General features: G+C 46.8%; 1 protein-coding gene across 1 annotated transcript in view; it reads right to left on the bottom strand.

Moving 5' to 3' along the window:
• The window catches only part of RTF1 (RTF1 homolog, Paf1/RNA polymerase II complex component), a 956198-nt gene that overhangs the window by 554359 nt on the left and 385226 nt on the right, over positions 1–16613 (bottom strand). Inside the window, exon 7 of the mRNA XM_069638847.1 lies at positions 12786–12924. Coding sequence (XP_069494948.1) covers positions 12786–12924 — 139 coding nt within the window. The remainder of the gene's footprint in view (positions 1–12785; positions 12925–16613) is intronic.

Here is a 16613-nt window from a genome sequence, read left to right on the forward strand (position 1 = left end):
AAATTCAACGATTGTGAGAAGGCACTCCTTGCAACGGTGTGGGCATTGAAATATTACCGCCCGTACATCCAGGGGGAACACATCATAGTGGAGACTCCACACCAGCCTTTGCAATACCTTCAAAGTGACAGAATCCAGGCCAGAAATGTGAGTAATTCCAGAATTACTTCCTGGATTCTGTCAATGCAGGGCTTTCTTGTGGAGGTCAGATATATAAAGCCACAACATGGAGGCGTACCTGAATTCCCCACTAAGTCTATGAAGAGGGCAAGTGTGAGGGAATGCCCACAGTTTGCGTGGACGGGTGCTCCTACCATGTTAACGGGGAAAAGGAACTGGTTGCTGGCGTAGGGAATGGCTGGGTAAATGATGCCCCGCAGCCCCCCGCTGGATACAAAATTGGTCCCTGCAGTAGTCAGGTGGCGGAGTTGATGGCAGTTCATCAGGCCATCCTCACTGCTGTCCAACACCAACTCCACAAACTGGTCATAATCACTGATTCAGATTATGTCCGGTACGGGTTCGTGGAGCACCTGGTTAATTGGAAAACCAGAAGCATGCTGTGGGCTAACAAACCGCTTAAACATGGCAAGCTAATCCAAAATATAGATCTGGTCACCTCTAGTGGGATGACCATCTACTGGAAAAAGATCAAGGGTCATTCCAGAACAGAGGGCCCAGACAAAACTGGAAACGACCTGGCTGATCAGCTGGCCAAAACCAGAGCCATCCAGTGGGCATCTCCTCGAGACGAGTCCCTGTTGGGGGAAATCCAGGTCACTGCAATCACTAGGTCCCAGACAAATGCTCACAATTAACTCAACTGCCAGTGGAGTAAGGAGACCCCAGATGCTGATTTATTCACGGCACAAAAAGGGGATCCAATTATTGGTACATTTTATCAACACATTGAGGATCCGGAGAACTTTCCCCTGACGGATATCCATTACATCGGGAAACAGGACCTCAGGGTGTTCATGACATGTCCAAAAGGTTTCGAATCCAAGACGGTTTGTTGGTAAGGAGATGCATAGCTGGCTGTGACCTGTGGGTGGTCCCTACCTCATTCCGAAGCCTGATGCTAAGTCACGTCCATGATGCGGCCACAGCCGGTCACCGGGGGTTTCACACTACTTTAGAAATCTTACGAGAGGTTGCATACTGGCCACACATGGGGCAGGACTTCGACCAATACTTGAAGGTGTCTTGTGTGTGCATAATTTCAGCCAACATCTCTCACACACACCTCCAGAAGAGGGGATGACACTGCCTTGGTCAGATATACAAGTAGATTTCATCGGGCCCGTGATTCGCTCCTCAATGGGGAACAAGTACATGTTAACCGTAACATGCTTGTTTACCAAATGGCTGGAAGGTCTCCCAGCCAGAATTGCAAGGCAGAAACAGCAGCTGCCCTGATGATCAACCACATCTTTTCGCGTTTTACCCCAAAGGATCGAATCAGACCGAGGTAGTCATTCATCAGCAAAGTGATGACAAAGATGTGGGAGATACTTGGGGTAAAAAGGAAACTTCACATTGCATACCGCCCGAGTGTGTAAAGGAGGACACCAACTTTAAGACTCAGAAAGTCCAGTACTGGAATTAATGAAAATGTACAATATTTAGTGTAAATAATCTTGGGTTGGGACAATAAGGCTCTAGCTTTGATGTTTAATTATTCAGACCACAATTTGAGTGAATAGTTATTGTTAATGTGATAACCAAGGTAAATGGTTTCGTTAAGAACCGTGAAGGATGTATAGACAATCTCCCAGCTATAAGACTTCCATTTTTTTTCCCTCTTATTAAATGTCATAATGCAAGTTTTAGTAGCATTAGGTCTCAAGTTGTGGGCTTTAGCAAACTGTTCAAAGAGATATAGTTTTGTTTGCAAACCCGATGGCGTGGGGTCAAACAAAATCACATCTGCGAACCATTGAATACGCATTGAGACAAGTTTTGTAGCAAATAGGTCTTTGTCCAGCCATAAGTGATGCACGTTTCTCAAGTAGAGGTTAAATAGGCAGGATGCAATGTTGCATCCTTGTTTAAGCCCCATTTGAGTTGGGATAGTCAGTGGTGTCCCCTTTGCTATTAACCCTGATCCTGTAGGATGTGTCTGGGTGTAATAGAATTATCCAATAGATTAATATCACAGGAATCCCCATTTCTTCTAATTTGGTTCAGAGCAAGTTCCTAATTACACTATCGAATGCAGCCGAGATGTCTATAAATGCCATAAATATAGGACAAGTCCTTATACCTGGATTCAGCAAAAATATGAGCCATCACGGTGGCATTCAAGGAGGTATCGGTTTGATATTTTGAATATAAACTATGCAGTGTAATAGGTTTTTCACGATCACATAGTATTAGGTTCGCAAAGACCTTTGCTTCCGTGTCGTTAAGTGATATGGGGCGATAATTAGCGGGGTTCTGAGAGTCACCCTTTTTAAACATAGGGATAATAGATGTTGTCCATGAGCATGGTATATTGCCTGATGTTAAAATCAAATTTCGCTTTTAGTATGGTAGCCTATAGGTTTTGAAGACACAGGGTCGTATTGTGTCAGGACCAGCAGATCTAGAGAATGCAAGTTTACTAATTGCCAATAACATATCAGAATGTGAGCATTTAATTATTTTAAGTGTTTTCAAATGTGGTAGTTGATAAGCAATTCTTAAAATCATGGGGAATTACATATATTGCCATTATATACTGAGTCCATGTGTTGTCGTCTATGATGTTCCGTGTTGTAGTACCTTCGTGCTTTGTTTTATGGTTTTGTAGATCACACTGGAGTCGTATTTACAAATAGATTTGATAAGTGTACAGTTAAGTTTATTTAAGTTGAGCGATCTTGCACCGTTGACGCGGTTCTTGTACTTTTGAATGATCTATTGCCGTATGAGCTGGTAGGTAGGAACACTTTAGCCCATGTTTTTTAATTAGTGTAAGGTCCGATTTTTTTCTTGTTTCAATAGTTTGCAATTGAGGTCAAAACAATTAGTGTAATTCTTGATGGGTGCATAGCGTTTTATGCCAATTTCTCTAATGGCTTCTGTTACAAGATCAGATATGAATGATTGTCTCAAATATGGAAAGAGTCATCGTAAAGGATGTTGTGATTTATGTTCAGTTCAAAAGATACTCGCAAAGCAAGTTATTTACATAGGCCAGGGTTTCAACTTAAGAATCGTCTCACGATGTATTTCCGAGAATTTTTTATCGGCACATTATTTAAATGCGCATGGTCAATATAGATACAAGTCAAAGGTGCGTGGTCACTCAAATTGATTTCGTGAATGTCCCCACTAACTACTAGATGTAGAAGGTTGCGTGATGGGCAAAAATAATCCATCAGCGATTTGTGCTTCCCGCGGCTCCATGAGTGTTGCAGTCCATGCAGGTTACGCTCCAGAAAGACCATGCCCCAATCATCCAAATATACTGTGCATCGTTTTGTTTGCTTTCTAGCAATGGAATCACTGTGCGGCAACTTTTTTACAGGATGATGGGTGAGTATTACATACTGAATTCAAATCTCCCCCTCCAATTATTTCAAACTCCGACATTTGAGCAAAGATGGTGTCAAAGCATTGATCGACTTCAAATAAAATTTCAATTGATATTTTCAATGGATTTCAGTACAGATTTACCAAGATTAGTGTTTCATGCTGGGATTCGTGAAATGAAAGGGTTACGACCAAGATGTTAGCCGATTTCCAGATAATTTCAGTTTTACATTGCATGTTGTTAATGGCAATAGCCAAACCGCCAGACAGCCTACCTAAATTTTCTCGAGTAGCATAAGAACAGTGAGTAGTAAAACCATCAAGTAGTAATTCATTAATTTGCATAGTCCCTTGAATAAGCATGATGTTAGGAAAATTTGAGGGGGTGAGGGGGAGTGTTATGGCTAGCCACCTTTGGAGATTGTTACAGCCACATGAATTCCAGGAAGTTATTCTGAGGATATTATGCATGGGTTGCTGGGGGTCGGGGGGGTATTTTGTTGTTTTTGGTGTTCAGAATGGTTCAACCCCTGGCATGTCGATTTTTACAGACTAATGCCATTAAGTTGGATATGCATAGTTGTTAGTCAGTAACAATTGTTTCTCCTTCATAAATTTGGGAAGTCATATCAGGCATTGTCATAGGGGAATGTTGTAGAAATTCTTGTGCTTTCACTTCATCTCCAAAGGTATGCAGCTAAAACCCCAGGTCTAGCAATTCATGGTGATACGCCCAAATGAATTTCAGTATGTTGATTGAGGGGAGATAGCATACAGTCCGATAGTGTTTATGCCTAGCTAGGTAGAATCTTGTCAGATCGTTTGAGGTGAGAATACGGAGCTGGGGCATTTGCAACATTATGTCTAAGAAGTTAGCTTGATTTAATCTCTTTTTACCGGGGACTTCCACCTTTCCCTCGAGGCCAATGATGTTAATTTCAGTGCCATTTGATTTGATTTTACAAATAGCATATTTGTTGGTTTTGAGTTGATCGTTTATTAAATTGAGGGCCTGACTATCAAAAGCATTACTAAAAATACGATTCACTGATACTTCCGTTGGGCCTAGGTGCCCAAGTGTAGGATTATCTAGGATAGGTGTCATCAAGTTGGCTTTGTCGTGAGTATGAAGAGTTGAAAGGGACATTACACAACTTGTTAGAGATGCTTCCTTAAGTAAAAACATTGTGGGTGATCAGGTCTTCATCCAAAGCTTTATGCAGAGTGCTTGTGATTTGGCCACGAGAAGGACTGGTACTTGGATTTTTGTGGGTACTCAGTGGGTCTCTAATGCCATCAACACTGTGTGTGTTGTGGATGGAGTGGTCAACAGTGAGCGAAGGAGCTTTGGAAGAATGCAAAGTTTGTAAAGCACCAGTTGGTTTGAGTGGATTTTTAGATCTCAGATTGCTCAGTGACCCAACTGATCCTTTGTTACAGGAAGAGTTTGATATTTGCTAGAGCCATTTTCAGGGTTTATAGTAACATCTTTTGCCACTTATGACTGTTGTAATTGCTCAACTTCTCATTTATTGTTTGTGACTTTCACTGGGACCCCTTTTATTTTGCAATATTCTCTCTGATGTTCCATCATTCAAGAAATACCGACCAGCCGAGTTGCTTGGGGGGGTAGGGGGGGTTCAACACCTATGAGTGGTAGTTGCACAACAACGCCTTGTTGTCCCTGTTCCAGCATTGAGGGTTCGCAGACCTGAATTTTCTCATTTCCCCCCAGATTGCCAAGTGCCCCAGTTTGCTTCGTGGGCGGGTCTGGGGTCACTGGGAAATGCCTTCCAGATCTGTTGGCATGGCCGCAGATGTTATGCATTCTTGCCCACCCCAATGCTCCAACGTACCCTCTGCAAGTTCCAGGGCCTCCGTGTATTGGTCTCATCCCGGTTGCCCCACTGGCCTTTGAGATGCTGGTTTTCGGGTCTGCTGCAGTTGTGCTCCCAGGGTCCTGTCAATCTTCCGATCCCCGGCAGGGGCTTCCTGACGCTGCATGGTGGGGCAGTGGCACATCGGACCCGGCCAAACTGGCCTCGGCGGCCTGGTTTCTCAGTTTTCAGATGACAACTGGGACATCATCCAGCAGGCCAGGAAGTTCTTGACTCGGTCCAAGCATAAGAGCGAACGGACTAGGTTCTGCCAATGTTCTCCCAAGAAGGGGCTAGATGTACTGGGCTTTTCAGCACACCTGGCTCGTTCTAGAGTTCAGGTGGATACTTGCCGGAAGTATTTGGCAGCTATCGGTGCTTACAAGTATTCCCCTGAGCACATTTTCGGCTGCCAATCCAGGGGTTACTGCAAGTCTCAACTGAGAAGAGCAGATCCACAAAGAGATAATTACCCCAAAGTCAGACAGCACCTTTTGTTAGAAGAGGATCCAGCAGGCTTCTGTCTGGTTGCAGTGATGCAGATCCTGTGTTCCTGGGCCTCAGTCATGGCGACATGAGGGAGGCCGTCTGGAGGACTCCTGCACAGCAATTCAAAGGTGGGCGGCAGCTAAGTGCATTGTTCGGCTCAGCACTTAGCGGTTTCAGCGCTCGATAAACAGCACCACCGCTGATCTTGGACACCGGTTGGGCTTAATGCACTCCTTGCATCCAGCACTCTGGTGAGGTGACTCAAGCTTGGGTCATCCTGCTTCTGGGTGGTAATGGTGGGGGGTAATGGTAAGACTCCTGGAGCTTTTGGCCGGCTTACAGACGTTGCACTCAACTATGGATGTCTCGACCCCTGGCACTCGGTTCCAGCAGCAGCAAAGTACAGCCAGTTGGGGGAAGGTCTTCCAGAAAAGTTTGTCTCTGGGTTAGTTGGTCCCACTAACCCAAGGAAAGAAGTTGTTCTTTCCTGGGCTTATCTTGTAGATCAGGGCCATTTTGACACAATGGTCACCCATGAGTGCTATACTGCAGCTGTGGATTCAACCAGTGGTTGAGAAGCACTATGGTAGGAAAATTAAACCACTGCCACCAGCCATTTAAAGTTGTGAGGGTAACATTTTTTTTTTTTTTACATAAGTAGGAAAAGGGGCTACTAAGTAAACCTCCAGCACTCCAAATATGATTGTGTGCGCTGGACCTACAAAGAGAAAAGGCAAGTAAAGTCAATTTCATTTAACTATTCTTGGGAACTGTAGTTCACCCACGAAAAGTTATTTAAACCGTAATAGAAACCTAAAGGATTTCTCTGGCACTGCACTGAAGGTGTTGTGTCACCTTACAAAAAGTAGATGGCTATGGAGTTTGGCAGACTCCAAAAACAAAGGAAACATAATCCAAATCAGATTAAAATACACACGAGTGTGAGAAAAAGGGCTCACTCTATCCAGGGTTGAAATTAAAAGTCCTAAAGTCCATCAAAAGAGCTGCGGGTCTCTAAATTTGAAGGGAATTAGCACAGAAATGAGAATTCTCCCCAACAGTCATCCAAGTAAGGGTATCGATGATGGCCGTCCAATTGGAGACGGCCTGCCACTGCATTCATGAACTTCATGAAAACACGAGGGGCTTAGTTCAGGCTGAAGGGTAGCACCTTGTACTGAAAGTGGCACGACCATCGTGAACCGCTGAAACTTCCGATGCAGTTGATATATGGGTAAATGCAGGTATGCATCCTTTAGGTCCAGCAAACACATCCAGTCCCCGGCACACAAACTGCAAGGTCCAGCCTGGCTGTTATTGGGTACCGCATACATTCTGGAATAGTAACCGAAGCCCCCGGTCTACAAGAGGAGCCAGTTGTATTGCCTGCACCTCAAAGAGTGAAAGAACCTCCTGTAAAAGAACAGGGGACCCAATCTGATGAAGAGGGTGATAGGAGTGAAGAGTAAGAATGAAACCTGTGGAGCCTACAGAGAGGATCCACGGGTTGCTGAAGAAACACTTTCAGGTGCCCTGGAACAGAACCAAACAGCCCCCACAGGCAAACTGTGTTCCCCAACCTTGACGTCGCCGCTTCTTGGCAGCAGAGACAGAGGAGGGGCGGGCGGGGCTAGTGGAAGAACCTGTGCAACCTCCTCTGCTGCTTCTTCCTGTTGTCGCTGGGCGACCTGTCTCGGTCCTACCCTGGGATTGAGGAAAGGATTTCTGACCTGGTTTTGTCAGGATGGCCAAGGACTTGGCGGTTTGAGTGGAGGTTTTCTTTGTCAAATCATCATCGGTGGATGAATGAAAAAGGTACACGCCTTAAAAGGGCAGACCCAGGGTCTGCCCCTGAACGTCAGATGAAAACTTTGTGGCATGCATACACGCTGTCCTCATCTAGACTCAAAGGCACACTCGAGGTGTCAATGTGGGAGAACGAAGACACCATGATGTCCTGCACTATGGCCCGGGCATCTGCCAGAGCAGCCTCGAAGGAGGATTGCTTGTCCAAAGAGGTTGGACCGAAATTCCACAAGCTCGACACAGCTTCTGGTTACCCTTAGCCAAGAGGGCGTCCACGTTGGGTTGCCGGAGATGCAGTCCCGAGATGGAGTACCAGCACTTTACCACGGACTCAAGGACTTTGTCCTCCTTGGAGAGGCAACTGGATGTGGGTCCCGCAGAGGAAGATGATGGTTTAGAATACAAGGCCACAGCCAACAGAAGAATGGGGCTGCGGGTGGGAGGCAAGGAGAATTGGCTCCCTGTTCCTCAGCCTAAAACCTGCTGTCCATTTTCTTGATCATCTGGGTGTTGGCTCTGGCATTCTGCCAGACCCTGCATGCGTCCTGCAGGACATCCTGATGCCAGACCAGATTGTGGTGCATTTCCCCAAGACCTCTGCTAGCACATCTGACTCCTGGGCGGCTTTCTCAAGAAGAGACCCACAATAACTCCGATAGGCACTGGAGGCGTTCATGAAAGGCCTTAACTGATGCAGAGGGCTCATCGCCCTGGGCCTAATCGTCCCTCCCCTCCACCCCCTTTTTCACAGGCCGAGGGCAATCTGACCCTGGGACACAGGTGGCAGAGGCTCCCCCCCGGTCTGGAGCTGCAGACAGGTACACTGGCTGTTGGTTGTGCCCGTAGTACAGGTGGTGGAAGGGTCAGTACGACCAGTAGGGCCTGAACCAGTGGCGGGACTGGGAGTGCAGGAGGAACAAGAGTAGTACCCAGAGGAGGGGGGCCAGGGCGGTGCTAACTGGGGGGAGGACCTTGACAATATCCTTCAGGAGCCCTTCCTCTGAGGGCAACACATGAGGAGGAATCTCTTAAAGTATTGGTCCTCACTAGACGCCAAGTCCTTTGGGGCCTGGACGTCCAAAGCACTGGTTCTCCCCTCCTGGTGAAAGTGCTGAGGTGCCTGATGCGTGTTGCTGTACAGCTGTGATGGGTAGGTGTACCCCCCCTGAGGAGATCAAAACCCTGCAAAGTAGGATCCGCTGCTTCTTCCAGAGGGACGGGGGCTGGAATCATCCTGCAAAGCCCACTCGATGGGCAAACAAACTGGCAGGCCCTTAGCCAGATCCATGATAGCCGCCAGCCTGGCAGTGTCTGCCAATGCTGCTCAGCCATTTTGAAGCCTTACGCCACACCCTGGGCGGGAAGGTGTGGAGGCTCTGAGCCAAGGGAGGCCTCAGACACAAGAAGATACAGCTTGGGTCTTGCACCCGAAGTAGAGGCATTGCCCTCAAAGATCCATCTGGTATGCACTGAGCCCTCAGGAGGACGGTAGTCTTAATGCCATGGTTCACAGCCTCAGTGCAAGCTCCAGTAAGCTGGGAGCCCTCAGGACCTGTGCCGGTAGCTGTGCTGGATCTACTTGAGGACAGACTCTTTGAGGTGGCACCCGACGATCCCTTCCCCCTTGGGGTAGAAGAGAACGAGACTGATCGCCCTTCTAAGGACAGCCTAGTAGGGCCCCCGAGTCCCTCCCCTTGTGAGCTGGTGGCAGGAAGGTCTCAGGTCGGTTCCCGGACCGGCCAGAAGAGCCCCCGGGCCCATCTGCTTGGGAGCTGGTAGCCCTAGAGGCCTTGTGCCTGCCAGAACATGAAGCCTGATCCAGGGGAAGGAGTCGCCACGCTGTGCAGCCGTGCTGAACAGGGGGCCTAATTTGTCTTGACAGGAGGTCCTGGAGACCAAGCCCTAAAGGTTGGGCAGAGGAGAAGTGTGGAAGATCTCCCTCCACCACAACAGATTGAATGCCCTGTGACTGAGAATGCTGCAGGCCAACCTGAGTCCCAGCATTGGTCGGGCCCCAAACACTCAAGACAGATCACGGGTGTCTGAGGTTGGGAATGAGGGGGTCGCATGAGGCACATCTCATGAATCCTCCTGCAGGCGACATGAGCCGGAGGAGGCGAGTCACCAAAAGTGAAATATTGATAGATATTTTATTCATATTGCGCTAGTACACAAGTGTTTCAGAGCGTTACCAGGCAAAAGGGAGGGGGAACTGGGGAGAACAAAAACAGCAATCTTACTAGGCCCAGTGACATTGAGAACGTGCAAGTGCATGGGAAAGGGAAAAGAGGTAAGTGCATGGAAGGGAAAGTGCAAAGTGCGGAACAGAGGAGCGAACAGAAGAAAATAAATAAAAATAAATAATTAAAGGTGGTAGTGCAGCCAGCAAGTGGTAAGTGCTAGGTTAAGCAGATAGGGTATATCTGATAGTGCAGAAGAAAAGTGGGTTGGGGACCTATGGGTACAGATACAGACCACAGTGTAGGGGGTGGCCAGGAGGTAGTGCAGGGGGGGTGGCAGGGTGAGCAGGTTCCCTCTGCCTGGAGGACAGAGGGTGTCCAGGTGAACGGTGCAGAGGGTGTCCAGGTGAACGGTGCAGAGGGTGGCCAGGTGAACGGTGCCGAGAGAGAAAACAGATCAGCAGGGGAGAGGAGGGGAAAAGGCAGAAGCGAAGAGGAAGGTCTTGAGGTGCTCCCGGAACCAGAGGTGGTTCTCCTCAAGTTTCAAGGTGGCAGGGAGGCTGTTCCAAAGGGAGGCCACAGCCGAAGACAAATCGACCCCCAGCGCGTTTCTTTGAGAAACTACTGACCCTGAGGGAGTTTAGAGGTAGCGGAACGAAAGGATCGATCGAGAGGGGAGCTATTTACAGAGGGATAGTTGAAGGCATTTTGGACCCAGGAAGCCTTGTGGACAATGCAGAGGGTTCTAAATGTAATCCTTGTGTCCACTGTGGGCCAATGAAGGGAATTCAGAGCTGGAGAGATACGATCCCAGGGCTTGAAGCCAAAGACGAGTCTAGCAGTCCTGTTCTGGATTAGTTGAAGAGGGCGGAGAGTGGAGGCAGGAAGATTTAGAAAGAGGCTGTTACAGTAGTCCAACCTAGAGAGAACCAGAGCATGGGAGACAATAAGCTTCTGAGGGAAGGAGAGGAAAGGCAGAGTACCCCTGAGGAGGTGTAGTAAGAAGTTTGATATATTTTTTTTTTTTTTTTTAGAGATGTCAGATGTGTGCTGAGAATGAGTGTGTGGAATCAAAAATGACACCAAGGTTCTTGGCCTCGCAAGTAGGGGTAGAGGGCGGCCAAGAGAGGCCGGCTAAAGGAGTAGGGGTAGGAGGAGGGCCAAGGGAGGAAATTGAAAAAGAACAGGGAGCAAGCCGAAAGCTTAAAAAAGTCTTCAAGCTGGCTGCCATGTCTGATATTGTCCGTGCAGAAAAAGGGACTGAGGCGAGGAGCCAGAGGCTTCGCGCTATATACATTTAAAGGGGAAGCTCATTTTTTTCACTGCCAAATGTTTCGGTACCGCCCCCATGTTGGGGGACACCCACAAGAATGGAGGGAAGGGAGGGAAGGGAGATATGAATATTTATAATACCCATGGCCACCCTCTTGCGATGCAACCCATAGAATACAGCAGAGTCCCACAAAAAAGATGGTCAAGCAGTCACTGAATTCCAATTACTGTTTGTCCGTATTGTATTGCTCCTTTTATTTACATGTTTGCACAGACTGTATTCCAAAGGGCGTAAATAAAATGCAGCTATTCGTGGGATTGTCGCAGGAAGATCGCTCCAGGTCAACGTGCTCGCCTTGGAAGCGAGAGGAGAGCAACACAGGTTTGATCCCCGGTCTGCGCTTAGAAACCTCTGGATATTAAGCGTGTTATAAATAGCTAATCATATCAATGGCACTAGGCGCTATCCAAACATAAAATAACATTTAACACTAGGGGATGGTGCAACATCACGACCAGCATCTTGCTTAGTCAATCATATGCTAGTACACCGCACCCATTTCATGCTATAAGAGACGGTCTTAGTTAACTAATACAAGTGCTACGTATATCTCTTGATACATACTGAAACTTGGTACCAAAATGTCAGGAGACCTTGTTTGGATGACTTATGTAGGTTCCTACAGACCTGCGAGGCCAAATTACTTATGCACAAAATATGAACTATGTTTTCAGAATACCCCCGTTTCTCGATTCCTTCATTCAGAGTAATACTGTGGTACAATATACCTCATCCATGACAGCCCCCCCTCCTCCCCCCGAGAGCGGATATTGAATGCTCAACCAAAGCTAACACGAGGCTAACGAGAGCAAGCTGAAGGGTTGTAGGTTTACCTAGGCTAAGAAGGTGTCTCTCCACCTGGCCTGGAAGAATCCAAACACTGATCACTATAAGGGTTTGTGTAAAGACCATATACAACACATGCAGCTCCACAGCTTCTGAATTGACAGGCCGATGATTCTGAATAAAATGACAGTTTAATAGCCCAGAATGTGTGCTATTGGAGTAGAAATCTAATTTAGAAAGTGTGCAGGGACACCGGTTATTCACCAAAATGTATGTGGTTAGAAGATAATCCACAAAATGTAAAATCTAGTCTTCCTATGCAGGAAGTGCACTGCACAAGCGTCAAATCACCCAAATTGTGGAAAATTAGATGACATTTTATTGTTTTTTCCTGCCTTAATAGTTTAACTTTGTTTCTACTTTTCCTGACTAACCCATTTGACTAGACCCTTAATTTATCATATATTGATCTTTGTCTAAAGCACCTTAGAGTAGAATTTTGGCCAGAAGTTAAAAAATGTGCCTTATGTTAACAAGTACAGATGGCAGCCTTTAATCTGGTGAAGCATCTTTAGAATAGAATTTGTTTAATTTTTCATCCTGCATATGACAAGTTGTCACTTAATACCTATGTAGACTTTAGGTTATGACTCTTTGCTCAATATAGAAGATCAAGAAAATATGTCAATATAAAGAGTACCAGACAGTCATCCTTGGAGAATAGTTAATAGAAGAAGCCAAAGGTAGATTGTTTAGGTTACGAAGCCACAAATGTACATTGAAAGGCAGACTTACTCTTCCTCTTCATCAGAGGACGACGAAGATTTGGATGCCCTTTCGCTTCTTTCACTAGATTGGTCATCCTCTTCCTCTTCCTCATCATCAGAGTAAACCTCACTGGTTTTGAGTGGTTGTTTTTTTTGAAGCAGCTCAGCTACAAGGAATGCAATAAAAGGTAAGCACCGGCAATGCCAATTTTGAACGTACACAAAGAATTTTGCACATAATTTACATATTCAAGCAAGGTATAAAATAAGCAGTGTTATGAAGCAATTTGCTATGTAATTCTGTAGGTTTGCTCATTAAATTGGTACTTGTGTAGCAAACCTAGCTATTTAAGTTGCCATGTTCAATGAAAACCTCGCCCTGCATTCCTCTTTTGCCTCCAGGGCTCCCTCCACCCTCTTTTCTGTTCACTGCAAGTTCAAAAGAGTTAATGGAGAGAGAGTGCAGCAGTCTCTTCCACCCTTATGTGCCAAAAGCAAGTGTGAGTAAGCAAGAACTATTTTTTCTTTTTCAAATAATTGCAAACCAGAAGTAATTGTGCTAATACCTTTATTAAGATAACCGGATCCTGTCTGCCAAAGACAAGAATGTGTGAACTTGAAAATGTACATGATCAAAAGGCCAAATGCTTTTGATGCCAAACATAGATCTTTATAACATGGTTACATGCAGCTTGCAACTGGTGCACAACTCACGAGTTCAACCTGTATTCCTTGACATTCCATTCCATCACCCCGTTGCTTCATACCAGCTACCCTGAAAGGAAGATGACCGCCAACTACAATATTCCACCTAGTTTGCCCACTTTTCCACCTGCTACACCATGCACTCTGCTTAGTACCTCACTTTCATTGTGAAGGCAATAGCTTCTTACCTGTAACTCCATTTCTCCAGCATTGGTATCTTTCATGGATTCACATGCTTAGAATATTCCCCATCAGGCTGGGAATCCTCGGTAAATTATATAGACCTTTTCCATAGGAAAAATTTCGACACTTGTGTCTTATCTATGTCGTTTTGGGCCGCATACGCCTGCGCCACTAGAACGTAGAGGTATAAGTAGCTCCGCCCGCGGCGCCCTCAGATTTCGACCCCCAAAGTAGTATGGGGGTGACATCTGGTTTCCATGCTAGGGGAGGCCAGCGGGCGCATGTGAATCCAAGAAAGATACCAAGGCTGGAGAAATGGAGTTACAGGTAAGAAACATTTCCCTTCTCCAGCATTGGATCTTTCATGGATTCACATGCTTAGAATAGATTGTACAGCAGTATCCCCCATAGTCGGAGGTGTGTATGTAGACCAATAACACCATAACCATAAATGCATATTCGCCACGGCTAAACTTCAAATCATAGTACAGGAACAGCTAAAAAACAAAATTTTAACATACATACCCCCTTTATTTGGGGCCTACCTTATTGAAACAAGTGCCGTAGGACTGCACGACCCATCTGTGTATCCTCAGCATGTTGTTCGAGGCAATAATGCTGGGTAAACGTATGTGGTACCGACCAGGAAGCCGCCCGACATACCTCCCAGCGGAATCCCGGACCACAATGCCGCTGACGAAGCGTATCTCATCGAATGGGCTCGTGGACGTCTTTCCAGCGGTTTCCCAGCTTTTTAGTGGCAAAAAGAAATGGTAGATGACACCCAGCGGGACAGTCCTTGTTTTGAGATTGCTTTACCTTTAGCCGAAGGGCCATAGGCCACAAATAGCTGTCTTGTGTCCCTGAGATTTTGAGTGCGATGGAGGTAAAATTTCAGAGCCCTTCTCACGTCCAACGTATGGAGAGTCCTCTCTGCAGCAGACGAAGGTGTTGGAAAAAACGTCGGTAGCACCATAGAAGAGTGCTTATGGAACATGGTAGGGACTTTAGGAATGAAATGAGGATTAGTAGCCAACACGACTATTTTTAAAAAACCTCAAATATGGTGGCTCGATCACTAACGCTTGTATTTCTGACAGACGTCTAGCCGAAATAATAGCCACCAGAAAATCCAGTTTCCATGATAAGATTTTCAATGACGATGATATAGGCTCAAAAGGAGCCTTCATTAGTGCTGCTAGAACCAGGTTAAGACTCCAGATCGGAGGAAACTTCTTCGTTGGAGGAAAAGTTCGGAACAATCCTTTCAAGAAATGTTTAATCAACCGGTCACTAAATAATGGAGTTGAATGTCTCTTCCGAGTAAATCTCGAAATGGCCGCCAGAAGACAAACCTTTTTGAGCCAGGAGTAGCAAGTATGGTAGAAGCTGCTCCGGTGTGATGTGAAGTGGACGTAAACCTGGCTGATCCCCGCACCAAATACAGAATCTCTTCCATTTGTATGTATACGACGCGTTCGTGAACGGCGCCCTTGCAGCTTGCAAAATGCGACGACAGTCCGATCGAATTGCTAACGTACCAAACTCGGAGAAATCAGGAGCGAAGCTGTCAGACTGAGGCTGTCTGGGTCGTGGTGCCAAACCGCCCCTTTGTCCTGAGACAGAAGGTTCGGGATCCTCTGGGACCTCATGTGCTCCGCTGCCGAAAGATTGAGTAGATCGGAGAACCACACTTGTCTCGCCCAGTACGGGGCCACCAGGATCACCCGACATGGATATCTGTGAATCCATTGCAGCGTCCGAACTATGAGTGGAAACGGGGGGAACGAATACAAAAACTTGTCCGTCCACTGGAAGGAGAACACTTCCCCCAGTGAGTCTTGTTGTGGCCACCTGCTCGCGTATTGTGAGCACTTCCTGTGCTCTCTCGTCGCGAAAAGATCTAGAGCCGGACGACCCCACTTTTCGAAGACACGGTGTAGTTGTTGGTCGTTCAATTCCCATTCGTGTAGTCGATTCATCTCTCTGCTGAGAGAGTCTGTTTGCACATTTTTGACTCCTGGTAAGTGGAACGCCAATAGATATATCCTGTGGCGGAGGGCCAAGGTCAGATCTCCTGGGCTTCGGTCTACAGAGTCCTGGAGCGAGTAACCCCCTGTTTTCTCAGGTAAAACATTGTTGTCGTGTTGTCTCATTATCCGTACAACGGGTCCCTTTATGCGTGGTAGAAAGGACTTCAGGGCCCAACGCACTGCCCTTAACTCCAGCACATTGAAGTGAAGGCTGGACTCCTCCAATGACCACCGACCTTGAACTTGAAGGGAATCCAGATGAGCTCCCCATCCAGTCAGAGAAGCATCTGTCACCACAGTCATCTGGAACACAGGTTCCAGTAAGGCCATTCCTCTTGTTAGATTTTTGGAGATTCTCTACCACTGAAGTGCCTGCACGAGCTTGCTGTGATGGTCAATTTGTCCGACCAACGACCTTGACTGTGCCCATCGATCCGTCAAGAATTCCTGAATGGGCCTCATGAAGAGATGAAGAGACGACAATTGTTGATCAAGGGTATACAAGACGCCATGGACCCCAGCAAGGACATGTACCTTCTCACCGACACTCTAGTGTTGACTTTCCATTCCGATGCCTTGTGCCGTAGTTTCAGAACTCTTTCGACGGATGGTTTTACCAATCCGGACTGCGTCTGGAACGCCGCCCCCAGAAAGACCAAGGTCCTCGATGGCATTAAGGAGGACTTTCCGAAGTTTATTGCGAAGCCCAAGCGCTGTAGGAGGGACATGGCGGCATACAGACTGTCCCGTGCCCTTTCCGGAGATAATCCCCTTACTAACCAATCGTCCAGATATGGGTACACATGACCTTCCTTCCGTAACCAGGCTGCCACTGGTGCCAAACATTTCGTGAACGTCCTGGGAGACGATTTTAGTCCGAATGGGAGGACCTTGAACTGATAGTGGGTTCATCCGACGACAAACCGCAGAAATCT

This window comes from Ambystoma mexicanum, chromosome 14, assembly GCF_040938575.1.
Source record: "Ambystoma mexicanum isolate Mex_15411 chromosome 14, UKY_AmexF1_1, whole genome shotgun sequence".
Taxonomy (NCBI): domain Eukaryota; kingdom Metazoa; phylum Chordata; class Amphibia; order Caudata; family Ambystomatidae; genus Ambystoma; species Ambystoma mexicanum.